Here is a 25,222-nt window from a genome sequence, read left to right as displayed (position 1 = left end):
CACAAAGTAAGTGACTGGTCTGGTTTGCCTATAAGTGATGATTGCAGTGGAGGTGTGAAAAAATGTTGAGAGACTTTGGATTCAGTGGACCTGTTTGTCTAACCACAAGTATTAAATAATACTTGTCTCTTGAACCACAGGTATTAAATAACTGAAGATAGTATCTTTCCTAGCCGAGTTCATGCTAGGGAAGAGATTAGCCAGGAGAAACATTTAAAGGTGATATATGACTAAGTAGTTTCCCTGACTGATGGCTTTATTCTGAAATGCAGCCAACAGAGAAGTGAGTTATTGAGCCAAAAATTCTTCCTGCCTCTCAAAGGAGGAGAGCCAATACTGCAGATGAAGACAGATATTGATACTGGGTTTTTTACCTTTAATTTTTAGTGTTGTCACAACACTGGCTATGGTTGACTTTGGTCATCAGGTTACTAAGTTAAACCCAAGCTTGAATCCCACGAGCTTTTATGCCTTTTAGGTCTGAATAATGTGCAGATATTGTCAGATTAGTTTAGCTTCTCTGGCAAGCTTCTTGGGGGTAGATGCTGTGGTGGTTATTGCCATGTGAAACTCCTGGCCCAGCTGCCTTGCATTTCAAGGCTGGGACTGGCTTATATCTATTCAATATTGTAAGCATGCTGTCTCAAAGGTTTTAACGCTGTGTACCAGTTTCACTGTCCCACATGATTTACATGTTGTAGCTCTTATGCAGGGCAATAGACGCACAGATGTAATAAAGGAATTTCTAAACTGTTACCACTTATTAATAGGCAACTGCAAGAGGTACACCAGTCTCCCTGGAAAAACTTAACCAAATCAGTATGCCTATCTCTTCCTGGAGCTTCTTTATTCCTTCTAATAGCCTTTGCAGAAACCCAAAATATTGTTCTACTTATCTGGCTCTGTTTTTTTTTTTTCCTTGATGGAAAGCAAAAGCTTTCATTAAGAAGCAGTTTGAAACTTTTTGTCTCTTCCCATGATCTTCTGTGCCTGTCCACAGTTCTGTGTGTAGTACAGGTGCCAATGCATTACACTAATTACTGCATATAAGCATCATTAGAGTTTAGTGAGTAGAGTCTTCATAGCTTTGATAGCATATGCTTTATTCAGTTATTGATGTTTTTCAATAACTCTTCCATCTGGGACAAGTTTGCTAAAGTCTGACTTCCTCCATGCTATACAAAAGGGTTGAAGCAACCTAATGTACCTGTATATAGTGGAAAATACTGTGAGGGTGGATTTCTAAAGAGTTTATAAAGTAGACTGGAACTGATTAGTTCACAAACAAATAACTAAATATGTTGTAGTTATATTTCTGAAAATGTGTTCTGTAAAACATGAAGGCTACCAATGAGGTATGTGAAAGGTATCTAAATTGCTTGAGAGAGGGCTGGTGTATAACAAATAAATGTACAATTGGAGTTCATTCATATTACTTTCCCTGCTGAGCCTCTGCTTATATTTAAAAACATATAGGTCCATTGCAAGCACTGTGTACTCTGCTGTTAAAAATGCAGCCTGTGTCCACAGAACAAAGTGGGAATATAAGCATTACCAATCCCAAAGTCCATGTAACCTGTATGCCCTAGGCAGCTTGTTGCAAGGGTCCTTATGGCTAGGTTTCAGGTATCGTGTGGCCAACCCAGCTTCCCCTGCCCCCCATGACGCGGCTGCTGGATTGGGACTTCAGCAGTGAATACGTTTGTAGTATCAGATTGCAGTTCAGGACAAATATCCTTATTGTGAATGCTGTGTGACTCAGATCTTTCCACTGTTGTGGTCCATCAATTTACAAAACATAGGCAAACAGCCGCACCTGCATGGACTCTCATTTGGAGCTAGTAAAGTTCATTTTGGGCACAACAGCCTGCTTGTACAGTGTAAATTGTATGTCAGTCTCTAGGTGATAACCATAGGGTTGTAATTTCAACATTATGAAATGGAGTAAAAGGCATGAAGATGGGCTAAAGAATAAGAGAAATATAGCTGCTGATGCTGAAGGGAAGACAAGAAAGAAGGGAGGAAAGTGAATAGTTTGAACTTAATGGAAAAGTTGAAGCTGCAGCCTTCTAATGCGTAGGTGTGTGATGGGGCTGCTTTTATGTATGTATTCAGCTCTTTGCTTGCAAGGGTATGTAGTAGTAAAAGGCAAACTTAAAGGAGCTTTTAGCTTTATGGCAATCCTCCGTAGAACTGCAGAACTTTCCTAGGAGAGAAGAAATATTCAGGGATTCCTCTTCTGAAGAGGTTTATGACTGGTCTGTATTTCATAATGTACAAAGTAATACTTAAGCTTGGTCTGCTTTTGCTTCTGTAGTGCTATTGGAGTTGTCCTTCAGCTCACAGTGGGGAACAGAGGCTCCCAATTTAGGGACAGAAACTGTTTGCCGAAGACCACGTACGCTGAGGATTGTGTAGTGTGGTTTGTCTGGGTTTCAGCATGCAAGACTATTAAAAGCCATCTGAGAAGCTTATGTTACTTGGTTGTATAAGAGTGATACCAAGAATTGTTTTGAGAAAAATCTTTATGATAGGGTTGGACACTAAGAACATAGAATACCTTGGTGGATTAAAAGGAAGAACTATTTAAAACTATATTTTTCTGGACTTATTTCCTTCTTCTCCTTGCAGCAGTGTGAAATTGTACCATGGTGTAACTGCAATTCAGAGAAAAATATTTGTCCCCCAAATCCTGAACAATTTCCACTTGCCAAAACTGCAGCTACTGAACTTAATTTTCAAGCAATTTCAGTTAAACAGAGGTAGGGCTGTCTGAGAGAATTAGAGTTGTCCTATACCCTCATCAAGTGTATTTTTTCACTAAGTTCCGTAGATGTAGTTCTAACAAGTGGAAACAGGGATTTTGGGGGGATAGTTTTCTTTGGAAAACACAGAAGAAAGTGTTCCAAAATAGTTGTTCATGGTATAGTCTAACAATTTTCAGAAGGGAAACGCTCAGTGTACTGGTCAGTGACCATATAGCAAAACATGACTACTTGAGTATGTGTATGTAGAAGATTTAATAACTAATGCTTTGTATTTTATTGGAATTATAGTTTCAGTGAAGGAGATGGAAAGGCACCCCTCTTCTCCCCCCCCCCCAAATGAATGCTGTCTGAGCTTTTTAGTTATTTGGCTGCCTTTAGCCAAAATATGTTAGCAGTATTGTTAAATTGTATGGAAATGGTGCATAAAATTACAACTTCTGCATGAAGTTAAAAAGGTACTGGAAAGCTAAATCACATTATTCTTTCTTGGGGGGGAAAAAAGTCACCTATGTAACTTTTTTTTCCTCTATTATATTGCTTCCATACAAATGTACAGTGTTTGGAGTGCACAACAGATTGGAAATCACATTAAACAGCAGCATCTTTTGTTTTCTTTTTGTTTTTAATATTTCAGTTGATCTTCATATCCGCTGCTTAGATTTTGCTCAGCTTCAACACACTAATTAGCATCATTGTTGTCCTCCTCCATCTCTTACTTGTCCTCATCCTCTTCCCTGGCAATCCAATGAGATTCAATGCTAAAGATCTGGCTTTGCTGGCCAGGCGACCAGCAGGTTGTTTTGACAAGGAGGGAAAACTGAAGATTTGCAGACTGGTTGGAGATGAAAAGTTAATAGGTAAAAATGCCTTGCATTGCAAACTACCTGTGGTTGATGCACATGTTTGACTGCTGCTGTTCTCAGCTTTCAGTTTCACTAATTGTGTGTTTCTCCGCGTTTTCAGTTTTCCTATTTACTGATGCTTGAGTGGTGCTAAATACCTTTCTAAATAACTGCTTTTACATCACAGCTTTGGATTAGGCTATCACTGCAGTTTGGAAACAAAGATGAGAGCAGTGGCCCTTTGATTGCTAACTAGCTAAATTTACTTTGGAAAAAGAATAGTTTAGAGAGGTGCCCTCAATATGTGCTCAGTGGAACTGAGTATATGATATTATGCCAAACTCTCTAGTCAACTGTTAGGAGTTGAACACTAATAAATAGACCTTTGGTAAGCAAGTGTGTGTTTTTTTTCAAAATGTAATATTGTGATAAGTTTAAAGCCAGCTCTTTATCAAGTTCTCACATTTACTTTGTGATGTACCCAAGAAGTAGTACTCGAGACTGAAAATGACCTTCTTGTGAGGAAAAGATAGGCTTGTGCTATGAGCAACTGCTAGTCACCAGCCATTAGTTGCCGTGTTTAAAGTTTAGATATCCAGCTTTTTGTCAAAAAACAAAATGAAGCCCCTTGCATTCTGTTTTATTGTTGTAGGGGATTCTTTTTTTTTTCTTTTTTTTTTTTTTCTAATGGATCAGTTCCCAGCTCCCTTGCAGACTTCTGGCTTTTACGACTGTTTTAAATGTGCCATTTCAATTTCCAGTAAGCTTGAATAAATGTCTCTTTCCCTAGGTGGCTGTTAGGAAATAGCTCTCATTCAGCTCTAAGATCATTTCTAATACAATAATTTCAACAATAGCAAATTTTTATTTTCTCTGGTCCTAGATGGTGTTCAGTTGTGATATATTTACACAAATAAATTTTTTTTTAAATTAAAAACCAAACATGGCACAGACTTGATTATGCTAAGGGACTTGAAAACATGTTGTGGCACACTTAGAAAGGGCATAAATTGTCTTCAAAGGAAGAGGTAAATTGAATAGCCAGTGTTTCCTCCTGCGGACGCCCCAAGCTTTCTGGCTGGAGAGCTGGTGAGCGCCTGCATGCAGTGGTGACGCTGGGGCTCGGCAGCAGCTCCGGTCCTGCGCTCTCCTGGGGGCGGCAGAGGAGGCCCTGCCCCATGCACGGCGGAGGGGCTTGAAGTGATCTCGCCTCAGCCCTGGTTTGCTGCTGGTGGCGAGGTGGAAAGCGCGTAGCTGTTGCAAGAAGAGGAGATATGTTCCTCTCTTGAGCTCAAAATCTGTTGCATTTTTCTTCATTTACGAAGTCGTTAAATGCTTATGTTGCTGCTTTAAAACAAACAAAATAACCCTTAGATTGAACAAATGGAGACAGACCAAACATTCATCAGGCCCAATATGCTATATCTAGCATGGTCAGTGGTGGCTGACTTACTGAAAGTGTGTTTAAGAAACTGTGCCAACAGAGAAGGCTGCTGTTGCCCAGTGGGTCCTTCTGGCCTCCAGCCGTCAGCAGGAGGAGATCCCTTGGATGGAGGGCTGCGTTTCAGTTGCGGTGTACACTAGCTGCTAACGGACAGGCCATCGGTGAATTTGACTAACCTTTGGACCAGCTTATTTTTCGCCCTGCTAGGAGGTAGTGAGTTGCCTAAGCGTGATACGTGAATGCCCTTTGGTAGCGAGCGCAGCAGTGTGAATGTGAGAGGGTCCCTTCCCCTTGCACGGCTGCCCGCCGGCTCCTGGCACAGCTGTCCAGGCCAAGCAGCATCCCGCACCTTCACTGCAAAGCATGAGGCTCGCATCTGGCAACTTTTTGATTAGATTTTAGTTGGTGAGTGCACAATATTGCATTTAATGTTCCTTTCTGTATTGTTTTACACTTAGGCCTGGGAGGATCCAGGAGCTTCCAGTCTCTTTCTAATAACAAACAAACTTGCCTATAGCACATCAGTTCCTGTAGGTCTCAGTGCTTGTGAGCGGAAGCCTTCTATTTTCCTGCGGTGGAAAATTATTTTGTTTTTTAAATGGTGCTAATTGAATTTGCTTTTTTTTTTTTTTAACTGTAACAAGAGAGCCCTCTGGTCAATATTATGTCCCTGGAGGTGGCCAGCTTCAACGGCAGTATAGGAGTTCCCCAGGAGCAGCTGTGGAATAATGTGGCCATAGGTACAGCTATCTTCTGCCTCCCATTTAGCAGTTAGAGGCTGCTGGCTGCTATCTGGAGACAGGCAGTTTCACATGTCCTCTCAAAAATAAAAAAGAATAAATTTTGTATCTGAATGTTCCTCCTTCTCCTTTGGAAATAATGTTAGGTTTTGTCTATGGAGATTGCTTTTGATTTTTTTAAATTTTTTTTAATTCACTGAGGAAAGGATGCAATTTTAAAATACTGACTAGTTTAGTAAGAATAACTTTTTTTGAGTCTTTTTTGGTTTGTTTGTTCTTCTACCCACCTGCCCTAAAGCTCTGAAACATCCCCACTTCTTACAGGTTTGTGATTATGTGCATGCCTGTGTGTATAAATGCACGTTATTCCTGTTGCTTAAGCACCTTTTAAAGGTATAAAATAACAATAGCAAAGTGCCTATGGATATTTAGGCCTTATTTGCTCCCTTTCTATTTTCTGGAAATTATAAATTCAGATCGGTGTGTTCTCATCTAAATAAGATAGTAATTTTTTTTGCCCTAACAAGACTGCACTGCTTTTTTTTTTTTTTTTAATCTCTTGAAATGATGGAAGCGAAAGCTGTTCCATGCTAAAGTGGCTGTTTCTGCTCCCATGTGAGGAAAGGGGAGAGAAGCAAGGAAAACAGTTGAGTGTATGCTGCAGTCACCAATTTTCTGAGCTGCAGAGTAGAAGAAATCTTTTGGGAAGTTATGTGGCATTTAACAGCATGTTGTACATAGGCAGCTGCTGAGTGAGGCTGGCTTCTTGTTGTTGTTGTTTAGGATTTTCTTCTCTGACCTATTGTTAATGCATCTTCTTTAAGAAGCATTTAATGTGTGAAGACAAAAGGTTGTTTTTATTAATCTCTTACTTTTTTGCATACAGAACCGAGAGAGAGATGGTGCCGACTGAAAGGAAATCTGCTTTTTCTAATGAAAAATAAGGTAATTCATTTTCCTACTGCTTTTCTTGATGTGTTATTCTAATCTCTATGAACTTGAGTAATCCTTTTTCATGATGGCTATTGGCATTGTGCTTTTAGGGACAAAAAAATCACTAATTAGAACAGTGGGGAGGAAAAAATCTGTTGTTTGCCTTTTTATAACATTAGGCATTCTTCACAATATCAACAGTGTTCTTTAGCTGAATCATAAACAGTTTAGGACCAGGTTCTGCTCCTAATGTACCCTGATGTAAATCCAGAATGACTGCACGGAATCTACTGGGACAATGAAAGCAAAACTTCATAGCTGAATCAAATAGTGTGGTAATGTTTAAGATGGAGTTTGACTACCGCTACAATTTTTTTGTGCCATTTAGTAACTAAATTTGTTTTGAAGGGTAGGGTTGGTTCTGCCTCCTTTATGCACAAACAGTTTACTTTGAAGTAAAGAGCAATTATATGCCTAGAATGAAGGGCCTATTAAAATAGTGTCTGACCCTGCCACATAGTGAAGTCTTGCGAGAGACACTGAGTGCCCCCATTTGCCATTGACTTTAACAGGAGTCAGGGCCACTCCTTCCCTGGAAAAAATGAACACTGGCTGTGGAATTGCCCTTTCTTGCCCTTTTTGCCTGGTATGACGAATGCAGCTTCTGTAGTTGGCTGAAAATACAATTTTTGCACTGAATTGTAAATTAAGGCAGTGAGTATGAAGCTTGAAGTGATAACCTGACATTAAGTATTTTATAGCTTGCTACTAGAAGACTTCATATTGTATGGACCAGTGGTTTAGCAGAAATGGTAGTAATGCTTTTCAGATTGTATATCCTATTTGAAAGTTTTTCAGCATGATATAGTGGCTTATTTCAATACAGCAATAAATGTGCACATATGATACACTTCTAATCCGTGTTTACTTTCAAAGCAGTGTTCAGGAGCATGTATATGATAGCTGTGCACATGTGCATGCAAACAAAATGATGCAGTATGACATAGGTTTCACGGGCATGAGTTTTGTATGGCTGCATGTCTTTGAGTAGTAAAGTGAGAAATAAATCTTTTGTAGGTGAGAGCAAGCCCATGACAATGACACCCTTTTGTCACACCAGCATATATTATGGTCCTGTCATATGACTTGTAGAAACTATTTTTTGTGAAGGGGTTTAAGGGAGTTCCAAACTGCTGCTTTTTCTGCTCCATGTTCTTTCAAGCATCTTTTCTTTTGGCTTCTTGAGCCACCTGTATGCTAAACAGTCCTAGCTCCGTATTGAGAGCCCTGAGGGACTAAAGGAAGGGCAAACTTGCTTTCTCTCTAGCCCTGGTCCTATTCCCATGGGAACCGCTGGCATTTTGCAGAATAGTTTCAGGAAAGGGCTTGATCAACTTTGCATCTGTGGAGAGAGGAGTGGGAGAATTTGCTGAATGCAAATCTAGCTATCAGATTAATTCTCTAAATTTCCAGTGCCAATGTTACTATACAGGTGAGATTTAGTGTGGATTGGCACTGAGCCTTGCACGACTTATTTATGTACAGATGAGATGGAGATGAGTAGAATGATGAATATGTGGCAGTAGCAGAGTCAGCTGATTTGCTGCGTGAGCTGGGTCTACTCAAGCTGGTCAAATGCCAAGCTGTATGTTTAGAAACTTGTACCACAAGAGACAAAATCCTCGCTTGTAGTTTCTGAAATGATTTAGGTTTGCAGTGAACAAATGGGAGTTCCCCTGGAAATGCTGTGGTTTGACTGAATTGGTTAAATACTTGGGTGTTTTTCATCTCTGTGTGTAGGTCACTGCTACAAGACTGCATCGAGTTCTGGTTTCCTTGCTTAAAGTGTGTGTGGGTTTCTTTTTTGGTGTGTGTGTGTGGCGTGTGTATGTGTGTGTTTGTGTGTATTTTTTTTTAATTTGCAGAGTTTACAGAAGAAAGCTACAGATATTAAATCTCTCAGCAAAGATATTAAATAAGTTTTAAACTTGCCAAAAACAGTATCAACTGGTGACTTGGTTAAAGTCAAAATGTTTTTACAAGGTGAGTTTATTGGGTGCTTTCTTTAATCAAGGAGGTCACAACTGGAGAAAAATCTGCGTATTGAAGTCTGACAAATTCAAATGATGAACCTGACGACCGATCACTGAAACCAAGTATGCTGAGATGTAGCAGGTGTTCAGTCTTAGACTGTCACAACTTTGTAGGCTCAATACAGAGATCATTGGGTGAAATTAAAGGACAGGGATTTACAGTAGATTAAACTAGATGATGTAGCAGTTCCTAGGGAGCTTATATTCTAGCAATTTTTGGAAGTCATTTGCAGAAGCTTCTACTGTTGGGTGCTATAAAGGATAGCTTCTTTGACAAAGGCAGATCTCTGTCAAATCCCTGCTTCAAAGCATGCAATTTATAGGCATACTAAGTGAAAACAATGCAGTTTGTGTGCTGTGAGGACAGATAGTGTATCCTGTATTTCTTTTTTCCTTATTGCATTCTAGAGATGAGAGGGATCCCATCTGAAGCAGATATTTGAGGTAGGAAATGGAAGTTTGAATTTTGGGAATATAGTTTGCCAGTGAAATAAAGAACTGAGAATAGTCTAATAGTAAAGGTTATTAAGCATCCTACATAACAAACATAGCTGCCAATTTCCCTCTTTTTAATGTTCTACTCAAACATTTGCTAATTTAGGAAATGTGGTGTGTGAAAGATGTGCCTGGAACAGCCCTGATGGAACTGTGATCCTGTTTGTGTTGCTAGAACCTGACTTGACTTCTTGTGCTTTAACATGGAAGGAAAAGTAACTGATATTTTGGAAGCTCTTCTGAATGTTGAACAGTTAAATCCAGCAGCCACTGTCATGAAATGAAGACTGATTTCCTGCTAGTCATTAATTGCTGTCAGAAACACGTGCATGTCTGCATACACAGATGCTTATAGCTTAATGACAGACTTTGGTTCTGGTTCAAGGATACATAAATTATACTACTTGTATAGAAAGAATCTGTGTGAAATTGCAAAGGATGCTACTGTTGTAATGCTTCCCAGCTTCTCTCTGCTGTAAATCTTAAGTAGTGTGGCAGTATGTTTTTCAGTGCAGGAACAAAATGCAGTTTATTCCTCCACTTTATCATACTTGGATGCAGCAGAATAACCTATTAAGCATGTTAAGGACCTATTTATATTCCTTGGTCTAGGAGCGGAGTTGGTTATTTTGGACCCTGAGTAGACTAAGAAGTAGACCTATTGTTGGCCTAAGGCACAATCCAGCACCCACTGGTGGAGTGATTTCCCTCCCCCTTAGATCACTTCCCTCAAGCGTGGTGCCCTGCAGGGACTGAGTATTGTTAGCACCTTCCTGTATGAGGTTCCAAAACCTTGAGTTTTTCTGTGGAGGCTTTCTGCCCGCTTCCAGGGTGAGGCAGGGGTCCGAGATGGCGTCCTACCACGAACAGGTGGCCAGCCTGGAGAGTACGTGCTGCTTTGGAAGGCAGCAGGTTTCCCGCTGTGGCCTGGGAAGCTGTGATGAGTCGTGTGGCTGGACTGCAGAGAACCTTAGGTGTGTTACAGGGCTTCCAGGTAACAGCTTGGCCTTGTGTTAATCCTGGAGCGATTCTTAGGGGTCCTGAACTACTCTGCTATTGCATAGTGTTTTCACAAACATTTAAGAGTTAGAAGTTTCATGTCCATTTGGGGATTACAGTGTTGTATTCTGTTCATTTATTTTTAATTACAGATCAGAACTTATAGTAATGTGTTTTTTTTCTTGCATATTTTTTTCAGGAATAACTTTTTTCTCATCAAGTGTCATGCTATGGCCCTTCACTTTTTTCTGTTTATAGTTCCTTCAGAATAATTTTTTTTCTTTCTTGAAAGAAGTAAACAGATTAGTTTAACCTTTTTTAATCTCTCCCCCCCCCCCCAACCCAGTTCAGTGCAGATTTCTTTCTGTTCTCTTCCTCTAACACCTGTGGCTTAAAAAAACCCAAAACAAACGCTTCTCTCTGTTATATGTGCGAATAAGGAATGATGCTACTGAAGTAAAGAAAGAAGCTACCTAACCCATCTATGGTTCATTTTCCTGTATGGTGATAATAGTAAATGGTAATACTGATACTACGCCAGTTTTGCAAATTGTTTTGCAAACTACAGTTAAAAGAAGATGTATTAAGAAGTCCAGTTAAGTTTTAGCTTCTCAGTAATGGCTCCAGGGGGGCCTGTATGTCCTGTTGAGTAAGCGTATGTTTTGACATTCCTACTTATGTTTGAATACATATTTAGGAATTTAAAAGTGGATTTTTGATCAGTAGACTCTAGTGGACTCTTAAGGAGAGTCATCAGTGTCTATTATGCAAATCCTTCTTACTTTGCAGTTTAATGATCCAGCAGAAGGAACCATTCTAGATTATTAGATCAGTTTGTCCACCTGCCTGCATGGTAAACTCATGCTCCTCTTCTGGTACTTCAGGCTTCTTGTGGGAGGGAGCTTTTAATTGTTGAGTTGAGCCAGTTTTAAACTTTTGTGATGTATTGACTTTTTAAAACTACTAAGTAGAAGGAAAGAAACTTAGTTATATGGATGGCTGTATTTGAAATAAAAGCTATTTTGAGTGCTCAACACACTTTCAATTGGCAGTCCTCTTATTTAACATGTAATTATAAAACTGTTCTCTCCCCTCCGCCCCCCAAATCTTAAAGTGCTGCGGTAACAAACCTGCAACGTTTGTGCTATTTTGAATTTATATGCAACTTTCCTAACCCCTCTGTAAGCAAGGGATTTATATTGACTCTTTACATCGATTATGTGACAGACTTAATATTCCAGTTTACACCAGCATAATTATAACACCTAATGCCTAAAAGTATTAAGTAAAAGGTGGTGAACGTATTGTTTTGAGACTGCTTTTGTAATGAATTACCTTCTTTTTTTTAAACTGAGCGCATTTTGGGCATAAGACTTTTGCAGACAAGATTAATGAGCAAATCTAAATGTTTGTGCTGTCAATAATCCCAAGCTTTCTTGCAATGTTTGTGAAAGATTAGCATAAATTATATTGTTACAGCATTTATCACAACTCTAATGTGTTATTAACAGTTGACAGAAAAGCATCAAAGTAAGATTGGAGATTGACTCATAAATCAATAAGCACAGAATCATGTGCAAGGTAGAACTAATAGAATAATGATGTTTTTGAGATTCTGATGTGAATTGCATTGTTAATGCAGCTGTGAAAATGTTATTTGGGTTTTCATGGCACAGTATATGTAAGCTCTGCCATAAAGTGTGAGAATATATAGATGAATCTTTGCATTCAAGCAGATCTGCATGATGTATTTTCAGTATTTCAGCACAGGCATACAACTTTTATATTTTTGTAAGCAATTTGATATTTTTAAATATTTGTAGAGTGAAATTCCTCTATTTATGCTGAAGTTGCGGAGCTTTTTCTGTTCAGTTGGACTGTGAGTTTTTCTTTGCATGTAGAATGTTAAACCACACAGGAATACAAGTGGGTGATCTCTTCAGGGCATCTTGTAAATAAGTGTTTCCTGTGGCCAAGGGTGTACTGCTTATAAACCATTTTTCAGCAGTGTTTTCAATTTTCTAGAGCATGCTCTGTATCAGTTGAGGGCCTGAGCAGCCTGAATCAGTGCTGCTACAAGTACAGCATTGCTTTGAGATTAAATGTTGTTGCTGACATGCAGTATTTAGCAAAAATAATATCACATGTATGATATATTGGTTATAACCATGTTTTGTAATGTCTATAAACTGAGAAGCAAGGAAAATGAATCTGTGTCTGAAATATAATAATCCTTCAGTAAGTTTCAGTAAAATGTGGTGTTGCTGTGTTGATAAGACTTTGATTTACTGTAGGAAATATGCTAAATAAAGAAAGAAGCAGAAAATAATAGTCTTGGCACAGGAAGAAATGAAAGTCATGTCAGCCATTCCATGGCTCCAACAATTTTGTGTGTGTGTATCTATCTAAAATGTTAAGCACTTAAGGAGCAGCTGCTATGATATCAGGCAGGGTCCAGTAAAGAAGTGGAATGAATTTGTTTCTGCTGAGAGAAGGGATGTTTCCACGTAGGTTGATCCTAGCTTAGTACGGTAGTGAATTCTGTAACTAGAGTCATGCATATAGTTTGGTGGGACATCTCGTATATGTTTCAAGTCCCTTTCTTAAGCAGGACTTATTCCTAAATAACCAGGTCTATAGCCTCTTATATCATACTGTAAAGGCATTTTAGAATGCTTATTTGTTTGCATAAGATAATTTAAATAGTGGAATTTGTTTAGGGTTTCCTAAGGTTTTTAGCCATATTGGATTGGAAGAATGCTATGCAGAGAACACTGTGCTTGTTGAATGCTGTGAACGCTAGCCTTTAAATGGCAACAACTGTGATGTCCATGTTGCCCCCCTCAAACACCACTAAGTGTGATGTAGATAACGCCCAGGTAGTGTCTGTGATGGGGGCAAAGGAAGGGAACAGAGAAGCTGCTGTCCTCACACTGCCCATGAAGAGAGACTGCAAGGAGCACAAAGCCATTTGGAACAACTGGGACAGAACAGGAGATGGAGGAAACCTGCAGTTTCCTCAGCAGCCACCGGCATGAAACAGTTGTGCTGACCCAGACCCATGTGTTTGAGCAGCCCTGCAGACAACCCCAAGCCCAGTGACACCAGAATTTTGCATGTTTTTGGCAGGACAAGGTCACGCCAAGCTCTCATTACTGAGAGTCTGTGTACCACTAAGGTATCCGTGCTGACTGTTGTTGCAGTCTTACTTTCCAAAAGTACTTGGAAACACAATTTATAACCACTAAGCTATGAGAAAAGCTGTTTGCTCTGATTTTTACTACGAATTGAAAGATTGTATCTCTCTTTTTCCAAGTTAATTGGATCCTGGCAAGCCCTACTGCCTTTTTTGCCATCTTTGATTCCCTCATTTATCTTGCTTCTCCTTCTTGCCTCCGGGTATTACTGACTTGCTCTCTAGGCAGTGAAGCCTTCCCTTCTCTTCCACTGCTGTCACAGATGCAGACCTTTCTTGTAACCTCTATGCTTGCTTTGATAATTCCTTTCCATCTCCTGGTTTTCTTCTGTGTCCACTTTCATCTCTTGTTAACTTGTTCCTTAATCTGTTCCTCTTCTCTGGCTCTTTCTTGGAATAAGCATCCTTTCATCTTCCTTTTTTGTGCTTCCCTGACTCACTTGCTCCCCTAGCTGTGCCCATTATTCTCTTTGATATCCGCAGTCTATTAGTGCTCCGTTTAGTTACACCTAATACGAGTCCATCCAGCGTCCTCCCCAGCCTCGCTTCTGTCCCCTACATGCTACAGAATTTGCTTTTGCTAATCTCTCCTGAATGACGACTTCTGAACAAAAGCTGAGGAGCAGTTCTCTTTCTTTCAGTTGTCTGTTGGTTCCACCACTAGCTCATCTTCTGGTTCCTGTGACTCCCTTCTCTCCTGGTCAATCTCTGCTTGTTCCTTCAGCCATATCTCTCTTTGGCGGTGATCCAAGGGGTGCTGTATCCAGAGTTGAAGCATATATGAAAAATGTAACTTAAAAGTGCACATTCTTCAGTGCAAATTACTGGATGTGCCTCTGTACCTGCTTACCCAAATTAGTTTCATCTTTCTTTTCAGAGACCTCTTCCTGTGCTTTTAGCCAGGAATTCAATTTCAGCATAAATCAAACAGCTGCTTAATCTTTCCTTGTCAAGCTCTTCCTCTCATTGCCTTTGACAGCTAAGGTGAACATCACTTCCATTTCTACTACGTACACTGTTGACTTTAACACCACTTTTAATAGGAATGTGTTTCTAAGTACTTATGTTTCAGCTACATGTATATTTTGCTGGTTTCTTTTAAGGTACAGCATTCTCTTCTCATCTCTCTACCCACCCAAAACTCTGGGCTGGGATCATCTTATCTCATGTTTTCAATTACTGAAACATCCTTCTCTTGCTCTTGGGAAAGATAAGATTTGACTATATCCATTAGAGTGCACTTGCAAAAATAATTTTCCTAGTGGTCTTTTGACTCTGTTAATCTTTCCTTTGCATCTGTTGGACTCTTGTTTCCTTCCTCTTGTAAGCTTTGTTTTCACTCCCAAGATCTTTCCTAGTCTCCACTGCCCTACCTGCCCTCCATTTAAAGGATGATTCAGATCTGTATCCAGCATATGATGCCTGCTTTCATAAGCCTGTGAAACCTGTGAGGAGGTGCTAAAGGACAGCACTTGCTAAAAAATTGACAAGTAATCTCATTATCTTTCTTTAAGTTCTGCCTTTAAAAATATTCTTTGCTCTGATGCTTACAAAAAGCTGTTAATAGTAATGCCATTTCTTGGTGTTCATTGCCTCTCGTGCAGACTGACACTACTTGGATCAGTCTGTGGTGTGGGGTGTTTTTTTGTTTTTTTTGTCTTGTTCTTAGACTGCTGGCTTTCTCATGAATTAATGTCTTTGTTCTGTATTTGTACAGTGGATAATATCACAGGGTCCTCTGGTCCTTGACCTGCATTTTAAATGCTCTGTTCTGGTAATATAATCATTTAATCTCAGCAAATCAGAATCGCTGTGAATTTGAAAGCATTATCTATTAAAATTAATTTTCTTTATCTTTTTATGGTTAATGTACAAAAGTATTTGCATCTTCATAGTTCATGTTTTCCAGTATTCCTGCAGTAATTGGTATAACTGCATAATAGCAGGAATAAAGCACCTGTCTTCTTTAGAATAGATTGTTATATGAATAATTGTACTTAGCAGAAGGTGGTTGAGTATCCCCATGAAGTTCTGTCTTGGTACTCTGGCTCTTGCTGCAGTGGGCACCGCTATAACTCCGTGCTGGCTGTCAAACAGTAACGGTGCAGATGTTCTTGTTGCGCGGCTACGCGCGTGGCTGCAGACAGACTCCTGGAGTTGTGTAGGCATTCGCTTCCGAATAAGTTTGCAGGATCAGGACTTTGGCAGGTGCTTTAGTAGCAATCATAACTATTTTGTGAAACTCAAGTGACAGTTTTCATGATGCAAGCTACAGTTTTCTAAAGACTTTTGCAGCTGCCTGGTTTTGGCGAGAGAGGACCTGGCAGGTATGTGACTGGAAACAAGAAAGGCTTTGAAACTTTGTACGCAAGTGCTGAATAGACAATATATAGCCCTCTCTAGCTGAGTAGATTGCAATTAAATTACTTTTCAATTATCTCATTGCATGTTACCTCTCAACACATGAAAGAATCCTGGAGGTGGACAAACACTAACATCAGCAGGTTAACATACTACACTAAGTTGCAACTGCCTTTATAATCCATGAATCTGCACAGAAGAGAATCACGAAAATACTTTGTGTTCTGAAGTACAAATTATTATATTGTTGGCATTGACTGTAACTGGAAGAGCTGCTTGGTCTATGAAGCTGTTGCCCTTTGCAATGCTTTCCCATCAAAGAGCCCCTTAGGAAGATAAAACTGTATCAAGCAAAGCACAGAACTGGCACTTTTGACTATGTTACTCAGAACTGGGATATTACTTCTAAGAGAAAATGTTATGAAACAAAATTAAAGAATGAACTTTAAAATGAAATACCTACATTTCTTTAGTACTGAGTGACTAACAGCGTTAAAAACAAAGGAACAACCACCTCCCCATATTTTAACCTGTGCTAAAGTAGTAAATGGGTTGTGTTAACTCTTCCTTGCAAGACAGTAAACCAGGAACCAGTTTGTCACGGTACTGTTGCTGCCCCTTATATGGGGGGGGGGGGGGAATACTCGTGGTTCATTATCCTGTTGGACAGATAATGTAGCCTGGCTACCAGTTTGTGTGCTGGGCTTTTCTATTTAATTCTTTTGTTTTAGAGTATGAGCTCTGTTCAAGTTGCTGTTATTTTAGATTTATATTTTGTTTATAATAGAAGTTGTCAGTAGATGGCAGCAGCAATCTCTTCAGCTAATAGTTTTCCGGTACCAACTGAAATGTGAATAAACATCTTATGCTAATGTTAACTAATCCTAAGAAAACCCACTCTACTGAAATAATTCACTGAGGGCAAAAGTTGCTTTTATTTTTGGCCTAACACAGGTTTTTGAATCCAGAGGCTGCTGATTAGCCTCGGTTAGACTTTTATGAGCAGGATGATGAGAGAAGAGGGAAGCCAGAGGAGTACGTGTTGCTGCTGCTACTGGCCCTGGAGTCATCTTGCAGCTGCAGAGTCACTGAGAGCAGCCAGGCAAGGACCTTGCCAGTAGCTGCTCCTTACTTGCACCAGCAAAGCAGGAGATCTTCTGGCTAGTGCCTGCTTGCCCCACCACTTGCTCTTTCATGAAGGGTGTATGTAGCAGAAAGGAGCTGCATGCGTATACATACATACATATATATATATATGTATACACACACACATGTGCATACACAGATCAGTGTGCTGCTCTTTTGAATTGCATCGCGGGTGATCCTAACTAGTGTGTGGGGTGTGTGTTTTTTTTTGTTTTTGTTTTTTTTGTTTTCCCCTCCCCTCCCTAGTGCTTGCTACTGCAGTGGCTCTCCATTTTGAAACAGATTTGTCATATATGACTTCCTTTATGGCAATTTTTTTTTTACACTTTACCCTCCCAGCAATTTTTTTCCCAACTTTTTCATCTTATTCTATTCTGTATTATAATTTCTACCTATTTGCATGGAAAAGGAGAGTTGTGTCCTAGAAAGATTTGAGATCTGGTACTATATGTCTGCATGTAGGACTCTGGCAATGCTTATCACAGCAAATTATTTAAAGGGTCAGGATATTACCCTAACTTTGGTTTAGTTTTTAGAGCAAATTGAACACTACTTTAAGCCTGAAAAAGTTATCTAGATTATTCAAAACTTGCTGAAGCTTAAAACCTGTTAAGGGAGGGGAAAAATCTGTCGGTGAAATCATGCATATTCTGTATTTCCCTCCTAGAAAGGAGGAGATGATGGCAGATCTGATAAATTAAAAAAATTGCTATGTTTGGGAGAGTTCTTTATTTTTAATTTTCCCTTGAACTCTCATTAAAAATTTCAGCTAATACCTTGGTGTGTGGGGTATGTGTGTGTTGGGTGGGGTTTTTTTTGTTTTTTTTTTTGTGTGTGTGTTTTAAATCATCACATGCATCTGGGCTTTTGTTTGTTCTTGACTTCCTCAGGTTCTCTGACTTCAGCTGGTCTTGGCTTATTGAAAAGTCTGTTTGATACACGTCCATAGACTTTTGCCATTGACCTCTTCTTTAGAGCAATATTTATAAAGAACAGAAGCGATGTGAAGCACAGGGGCATGTGAAAAAAATGGATGTCTGTGCTGTTTTAGAAGGGTATAAAAGCTTTCCTAATACAAGAATGTTCTGAAGTATTCCCATGAGAGAAGATAAGTTTGAGCATTGCCGACTATGTCTCCTTTTTATCACAGCCTTAGTCACTAATGCAAATAGATCAACTCTTTAGAGGATGACAATTAATTCTACTTCTGTTAAGTGCATTGCAAATACCACCGGAGCATGGCACCTGAGTGACAAGCCCCCACATCCTAGCAGCACCAGGTAGTCTGATCCCACTAGAGTAGGGGTTATGGGATGCAGCACTCCTGCTTTGTTGAACAGATTTACCAGTGATTATGGAGAATCTGCAGCCGTTTGCTATGTCTCCTTTTTTTTCCTGGGAGTTATTTTAATGATACCTGCTTGTTGATGGGGCTATAAAAGTTGAGATGGAGGGATAATAATTCATTTTTTCCTTAAAATAAATAAATAAATCCTGATCTTTTCCTAATATACTCAGGAACACACCATCACTTCGCAATCAGGAGGTGGAACTGCTTTTGGCTGATGCGGTCTTTGATTTTTATGAATATCTCTCAGATAAACAGGGAGGTTAAATAGCCCTAAATTCTAATAGGACATTTTGGGGTTAATCTCTGTGTAGTCCAGGGGCCTTATGAATTTCAGTAAGAGGCCAGCATGCTTGGTATTTTGGAAGGGGTTGTTAGAGAATTATAGATAGAATGCATGATCAGTTTTGCTGATTCTTCTGGTTTTGAGGAGCAAGCCTTGGCCATTACTATATTATTATGGTTCTTATTGAAATTGTTTTATGTTTTGTGTAAATAACTTCACTTTTTTTAATGTGAAAGTGTTTGAAGAGAGGGATTAAAAAGGGGATTAAAAAGAGGGATTAAAAAGGGGAGGAAGAAGCATTTGGATTGTATTGTTTTTTCTGGATGCGTCCTTCCCTCTTTCCCATGCCTCCACCCTGACTTTTTCTTTTCTTCTTTTGGGAAGTTTTATACAGACTTTAAGGAGTCAGGATGTATGTCTGGAATGCTGGACATCTGGCAGCTACCAGAAGTCAAGTTATTGTTTAGAATATTTCAGGCTTCCTGTGTGTTTCTATTTAATGAGTGTGGCAACTTTTGTCAAGCTCATGGAAGCACTTATGTTCCTTAAGTTTTTCCACCAGTCATTCTTTCCTGATCTGGAGCTGACCACAATGATGTGGACATACATGAAGGTGTAGTCTTCCTGCTGTATCTTTAAAGTAGTGCTTCTTCCTGCAAATCTTGCTGAACACTTAAGACCCAGCTTGCTTTTTTTTTTAATAATGGTTTTTAGAGATTGCTGCTTGCCGTGTTTTGTTTTGGAATCTCTGTTTGCAATCAGTAGTGATCACAATGTGATCGTGTTAAAAAGTCAGGATCTGGGACTTTTTCTGGTGCTAGTTGAAATAAGCTGTACTGCACTTATTCCTCATGATATTGGTTAACGTGCATGTGAAAAAATTCTGCAGTCTGTAATTTATAATTGCTATTAATTTTTTGAAGTAATTTTAAGGTTGAGAACTGTGCTGGCTAATTAGGACATGGACAGAATTCCTGTGGTGAAAAAGTAATTAACACTTGGACAGACGAGATTAAAACTTAGGTGTTTCTCCAAGCTATTCAAGATGATGTGAGTTGAGGGGAAAAGGGTATGTTTTTTAAAATGTGTTAACACTAAACACTTTGTTCAGCATTTCAAATAGTGCTTTAAAATTAGGAGTGAGGAAATTGGTGTCTGCATAGGGTGGGACTAAATCCGAGAGGCAATAAGAACCTCAAGAAGGACCATGCTGCCATGTCCCCACTGCAATCTGAAAGCATATTTGTAGATTTGTGAAGTGAGATAGGTGGAGCTAGCTGTCTTGCATGCTACTGGGATACCTGTGGCAGCCCCATCTTCAGAACTGAGTGCTCACCCAGGGTCCTGGGCAAACCTGTGTGTGCTGCTGCTGTGGGAAAAAATGTTACTTCATTGAAGTACCTTACACATTCCCCCTGAGCCATGCACCTGAACTGCTGCATAGCCGTATCCCACACGGTGCCATGTGTTAATGCTTTGCAGCGGAGAAAAGGCACCAGGGACTAAGTCATAGGCTATTAATAATAATCAGAGAGTTTAAATACCACTGAAGTATGACCTTTGTAAGGAAGCCCGATAGCCTCTTCTAGAAAATTTATGCAGTCTGTGGCCCGCAGAGAAGCAATATATATATTTTTTTCTTTACTTTTATTTGACATGTTGTTTAGTTCTGAAATAAACGTGACTTTGCTTAACTACCCTCTGCAGAAAAGGAAGGATTATTCTTTGGAAAGGCAATACAAGTAGGTATGGTAAGTTGTATCTGGCAGATACAGCTTCTCCCCTTACCTCATCCTCCTTCAAGAATAAAACTTTTGCCTGGTGGTGGTTTCCTGTCCCTCTCCCCTCCGCCCAAGCCACAAACAGTGGGTCTGGGAATATTGAATGGTGAGCCTAATGACTTTGAAATGGTGGGAAATATCAAAATAGAGTCACAGACTCTAAAGTGTAAAGTTTGGAAGAGAGTTCAGAATCTCTCATCCTTGCATGTTTTGGAAAAAGTGAAGACCTAGTCCTCTACCCTCCTAGATGAGATGAGTTATGTCAGTGGAGCTTTCCACCGCTGCTGGAAACCCTGAAGGGCTGGGAGGGGGCTGTAAAGCCTTTGGGGAAGGCTTTTGCCTTTGGCATCTGCAGAGTTATAGGGCTTTGTGCCCCCTCCCCTCCACCCCCAAACCAAGAGGGGACTTATTAGCCAACTGTGACAGTATATTTTAGCGTCCATGAGACTAAATGGTAGAGCAAAAATCTTCATGCATGGTTCTCCTCTGATTTGCTAGCTTTTCTTCGTGGGCAGATCCCTTTCATGCCATAGACCCTATGTCTGCAGTCAGAGCTTGTGGGCTTCTCTGTTAGCCTTTCCCCTACACTGGGCAACACAACTCGTGTCCCTGTTCCCTGATACAACAGACTTTTCTCTTGAGTTTCAGATTGATGCTCGCTCATGCTTTGTATGCTCATAGACCCCTTCACCGTAACTAAATTCGCTTTAAGTCAATGTTGAGCTGCTGCTTTTTGTTATTTTTCAAAAATAGTATTCGTCTTTTCATGTTTTTTTTTGGGGGGGGGCAAACTGTTCAGATAAATTACTATGAATAACATTACTACCAATAACAGAATAATAGTTTATTTTCTAAGATAAGAGAATAAAGATTTTCAGTCCTAGTAGACAACAATTACAAGAAAATCATCGTTTGTGCATACTTGTCATAAAAACAAATGCACGAGTGTCTTCTGTCCTCTGAAAAACCTCATGAGAACTCTCTTGGTCAGCTAGCAGTGCTAGAACTGGCAAAAAGAAAAATCCAGAATTCTTATCTGAATTTAGATTAAAACATGTATTTGTCCAAGACTGACACAAAAGCTTTATAGTTTGTCTGAACAGGTTTACCTTGACCTGAAGATACAGGCAGATGTCAACCTCTTTGGTCTAGACTGTCACATATACATTGATATAAGGTTAAGCCTTAAAAAGACTGCGTAGAATAATTCCAAAACATCAGTGCGGGGCTGGTTTTCCATGACTCATATTTTAGGTCTGTGAAGTCTAGCGAAGCTGTTGGAATTTGGTGATAAGCACCCAAACTGCATTTGTCCTGTGAAGGTGCAATCACAGTGTACTGGGGCTTCTTTCCATATTGATAGTTTTAGTCTGACTGCTTTTCTGTGATGCATCAGGGTCATATGTTGGTTGCATAATAACTTTGTGCCTAAGATGTTCTAAATGGTTTTGTTGTCAAGAAAAAGCCTGTTCCTTGTAGGAGAATCATTTACATTCCCCTTCTCTCCCCTCCCTCCCTCCCCCCCACTAAAGCTGGTAGCAAAGAGGCAGGAGGCGTTTTGATGCCTGATTCCTTAACGTGTCCTTGTTCCTCCAGTAGAACGTTATTTTGCAGTTCAGCCAGTGTGAATGAAGATGAAAACCAGTTGCACTTTAAGTAGTGTAAGTGGCACCAGGACCATCGTGGGCACAATGTGCTATTTGCCTTGATTTTTTTTTTTTTTTTTTTTTTTTTTTTGAGAACTGACAGGAACACCTGTCTGAGACAGGAGAAACTTTCACCTTTTTTAATCTTGAAGACTCTGATTCTTCTGGTTTTCTTCAAAATCTGTAGCAGATGCAAATCTCTTGTCTAAATCTGCAAACTATATCTCTGCTTTCAGCCTCTACATCACTATTTATGCATTTTAAAACAGTTAGCTCAGACAGCTGTTAGAAGTGTCTTCTATTTCTTCCTGCTTGGTACTGTAAATAAGCTGGATATATATCTGACCTGCTAGTGCTAACATTTCTGTTGTCTTCCGAAATGTGAAAGAATCTGAGAATGTTCTTCACTGAGGGCTGCTTTTTTTTCCCCCAAGCTGTCACTTTTAAATAATGGGAAATTTGAATCTCCTTTGCAAACATGCAAGCTAACTTAATTTTTTCAGCCCAATTACACACTATTCTATACAGAAATACTTTTTTTTGTTGTTGAATGGAAGAATATTTTTCTAATTCCCTCTAAGAGGTGGTTCTTATAACATAATCTAATTTACTTATACTAGATAAACTGAGGATGAGGTGGAGCTGTAATTAGTTATTTTATTTCTTAACTCCTTACTCTGTTTTTTGATTGTATGCCTTCTTCCCCGCCCTCCTTCTAGGAAGTGTTTATCTTTGAATATAAAGCCTGAGGTTTAGAGACTCTGTACAGGGATAACTTCACCTGTGTTCAGCTATATTCCTAAAACGGACATTTACAGTAGTATATTTTAAGCATTCCTTCCTGTTCACTATATAGAAAAATGTAGCCTGAAAGCAGGGTCCTACCACTTACTCATAAAGCAGTAGGGTTCTTATGTGACCTTCACAGGGTGAAATAAGTTATCAACAGGAATGAGCTGCTGTATTCTAGAAATCCTGCTAGGGAAATGCTAACTCTGCTTCCATGAGCTCCTAGGAGCTGCCCTCTGGTCTTCACTTCATCCCTCGCTGCTTATCATGAATTGGGATTGTTTGGATGACCCTGCTATAATGGGTTTATACCTTCATGGGTCTGCTGTCCCACCCAGTGTCCGCCTGCTTCTCAGGGAAAAGGAGAAAAAAGTCACCAAAGAGAAGGCAGCTTTGCCCAGAATTATGCACTGTGCTCCTTCAAGGCTGTTATTCCTATCTGTGCCCTCATGGCTTCTTGGCAGCAAGCAATTCCTGTCCCTGAAACAGGGTTATAGGTTCTTCCTGGTGCTGGGCACTGCACAGCTACCTGAATCATGATGGCTGTCTTCTAGCACAGTCCTGAGGATATATCCGGAAACTTGCTGACAACAGCAAAATACTCCTTTGATGGAATGATGTGATCCTGCTGATCACAGTTTAAGATCTCTAAATTTGACTTTTAACACACCTTCCCGTTCCTATGGGAAAGTTAAAATGGTGCCCTCTACTTTTAAAGTGTAGTAAAAGTATGCCTCTTTACAAATGGGTGTATTCCATCAAAATTAGAAGTGATTTTTAGAGATACGCAATTGGGGGGGGGGGAGCCTGCTATCAAGTCTTGTGCATGATCTTTGTTTATTGTTTAAAGTTTGTTTCATGGGAATCTCTAAATACTTACTGCTTTTAAGAGTACAATTTTTTTCTCCTTATAACAGCCAGTGAAATGCCGCCCAGCGTAAAACGTCTCCTTGATGAAGTATTGTTTTACAATACTGCTGGCTCCTTCTCCTTTCTTTCCAGTCGTGCAGGAGTTCCAAAACTAAATATTCAAATGTTCTGCTTGTAAAGGAATATATATTTTTCCTCTCCGAAGCGAATAGAAGACTGCTGAAGGAAGCCAGCTCTTGCTTGTTAAGTAATATTGCCATAGCTTGTAAAATAGGGAAATGGAATATCTGAAACTGCAGCTTTCGTTTTGATATATTGTTGGCTGTTATGCCTTTCAGAATTATAAAAGACGTACTTAAGTATGAATCAGAATAATGTCAAGGGGGAAAAAATGCTACTTTCTGGCAGTGGTTTAAAATAAATTAAGCTTTAGAAATGTTCAAAATCAGGTGTTCCCCTTTTGATTTATTCCCTTGCATTAATATATCACTTGCATTCTGTGTTGTGAGTGACCTTTTCCATTTCAAATTCAAAAAAAAAAAAAGACCGAAACTGGAGAAGCAAACCTGTGTTTCTGCCCAGAAATAGAACACTTCCTAGTGCAGTAGGTAAGCCAACATCTACCAAGAGGGGAGGTAAGGGGTGGAATTTTTACGGAGAGTGAAATCTTCCCTAAGACTAGAGTCAACATGTAACTTTCAATCAACTAGTAAAAGAACGAAAAAATTTGAATTTCTTTGGGAAAGGCTCAGGGGGTTTTTGGCCTGAGCAGCGCTCTCCCCATCCCTGCTGGTCGTGGGACTGTGAGCTCTGGAGGCTGCCGGTACTGCTGGCCCCAGGGAGGGCTCCTGGTGGGCCGCCTTTAAGACCCGTCCGCTGGAAGCCGTGGGCTGTGGCTAGACCTTGCCGGACTGCCTTCGTGAAGGGTTTCGTTTTCCCCAGGTGAGCAGACTGACAAACCCGTAAGCCTGATTAGTTCTGCTAAAGGCCTAACATTCTCCTTTAGAAGCATGAGTGTAAAAGGAAGCGTTTTCTAACAGCATCCAGCCTCCTCAACCTGCTGGTGTTCAAAGCGAGCAGGGTGGTGGGTGGCATGTCAGTGCGCATTTGTGTGCGTCTGCACCAGCGCGTTAGAGATTGGTGGGGGGACTAGGGTGAAGGCAGTGTTGTCCTGCAAGTTGTTTTGGAAATAGCTGTGCCTCGGGATTTCTGTCCTTCATTTCATCAGAAGGAGAGTAGCTCTGATGTTACGATACTAGAGACACTTTTTAGTGCTGTAACTCTGCATTGCTGCTGAATATGTTTGTGATCGTGTAAAGACACACAGATAAACTGAACAAATAGGATGGACATAATGTTTCAATTTTCATTAAAATATTACTGAACAATAAATTAATCGGTTACCCATTTTAGTCAGTTTTGACAAAAATGGAAGGGTGTATGTGAAAATAATTGACTGCTTTTGAAGAAAAATTAGTGTTAATT

The 25,222-nt window shown here is 39.8% G+C and overlaps 1 protein-coding gene across 1 annotated transcript in view; it reads left to right on the top strand.

The window, feature by feature from the left end:
- The first annotated feature begins 3,513 nt into the window (after nucleotides 1-3,513).
- Nucleotides 3,514-25,222, top strand: part of INPP4B (inositol polyphosphate-4-phosphatase type II B) — a 290,644-nt gene continuing 268,935 nt past the window's right edge. The window contains exons 1-2 of the mRNA XM_067297109.1: nucleotides 3,514-3,625; nucleotides 6,681-6,739. Coding sequence (XP_067153210.1) covers nucleotides 3,514-3,625; nucleotides 6,681-6,739 — 171 coding nt within the window. The remainder of the gene's footprint in view (nucleotides 3,626-6,680; nucleotides 6,740-25,222) is intronic.

This window comes from Apteryx mantelli, chromosome 5 (assembly GCF_036417845.1).
Source record: "Apteryx mantelli isolate bAptMan1 chromosome 5, bAptMan1.hap1, whole genome shotgun sequence".
Lineage (NCBI taxonomy): Eukaryota > Metazoa > Chordata > Aves > Apterygiformes > Apterygidae > Apteryx > Apteryx mantelli.
Note: the sequence above shows the minus strand (reverse complement) of the source record. Positions and strands in the feature narration are given on the sequence as shown.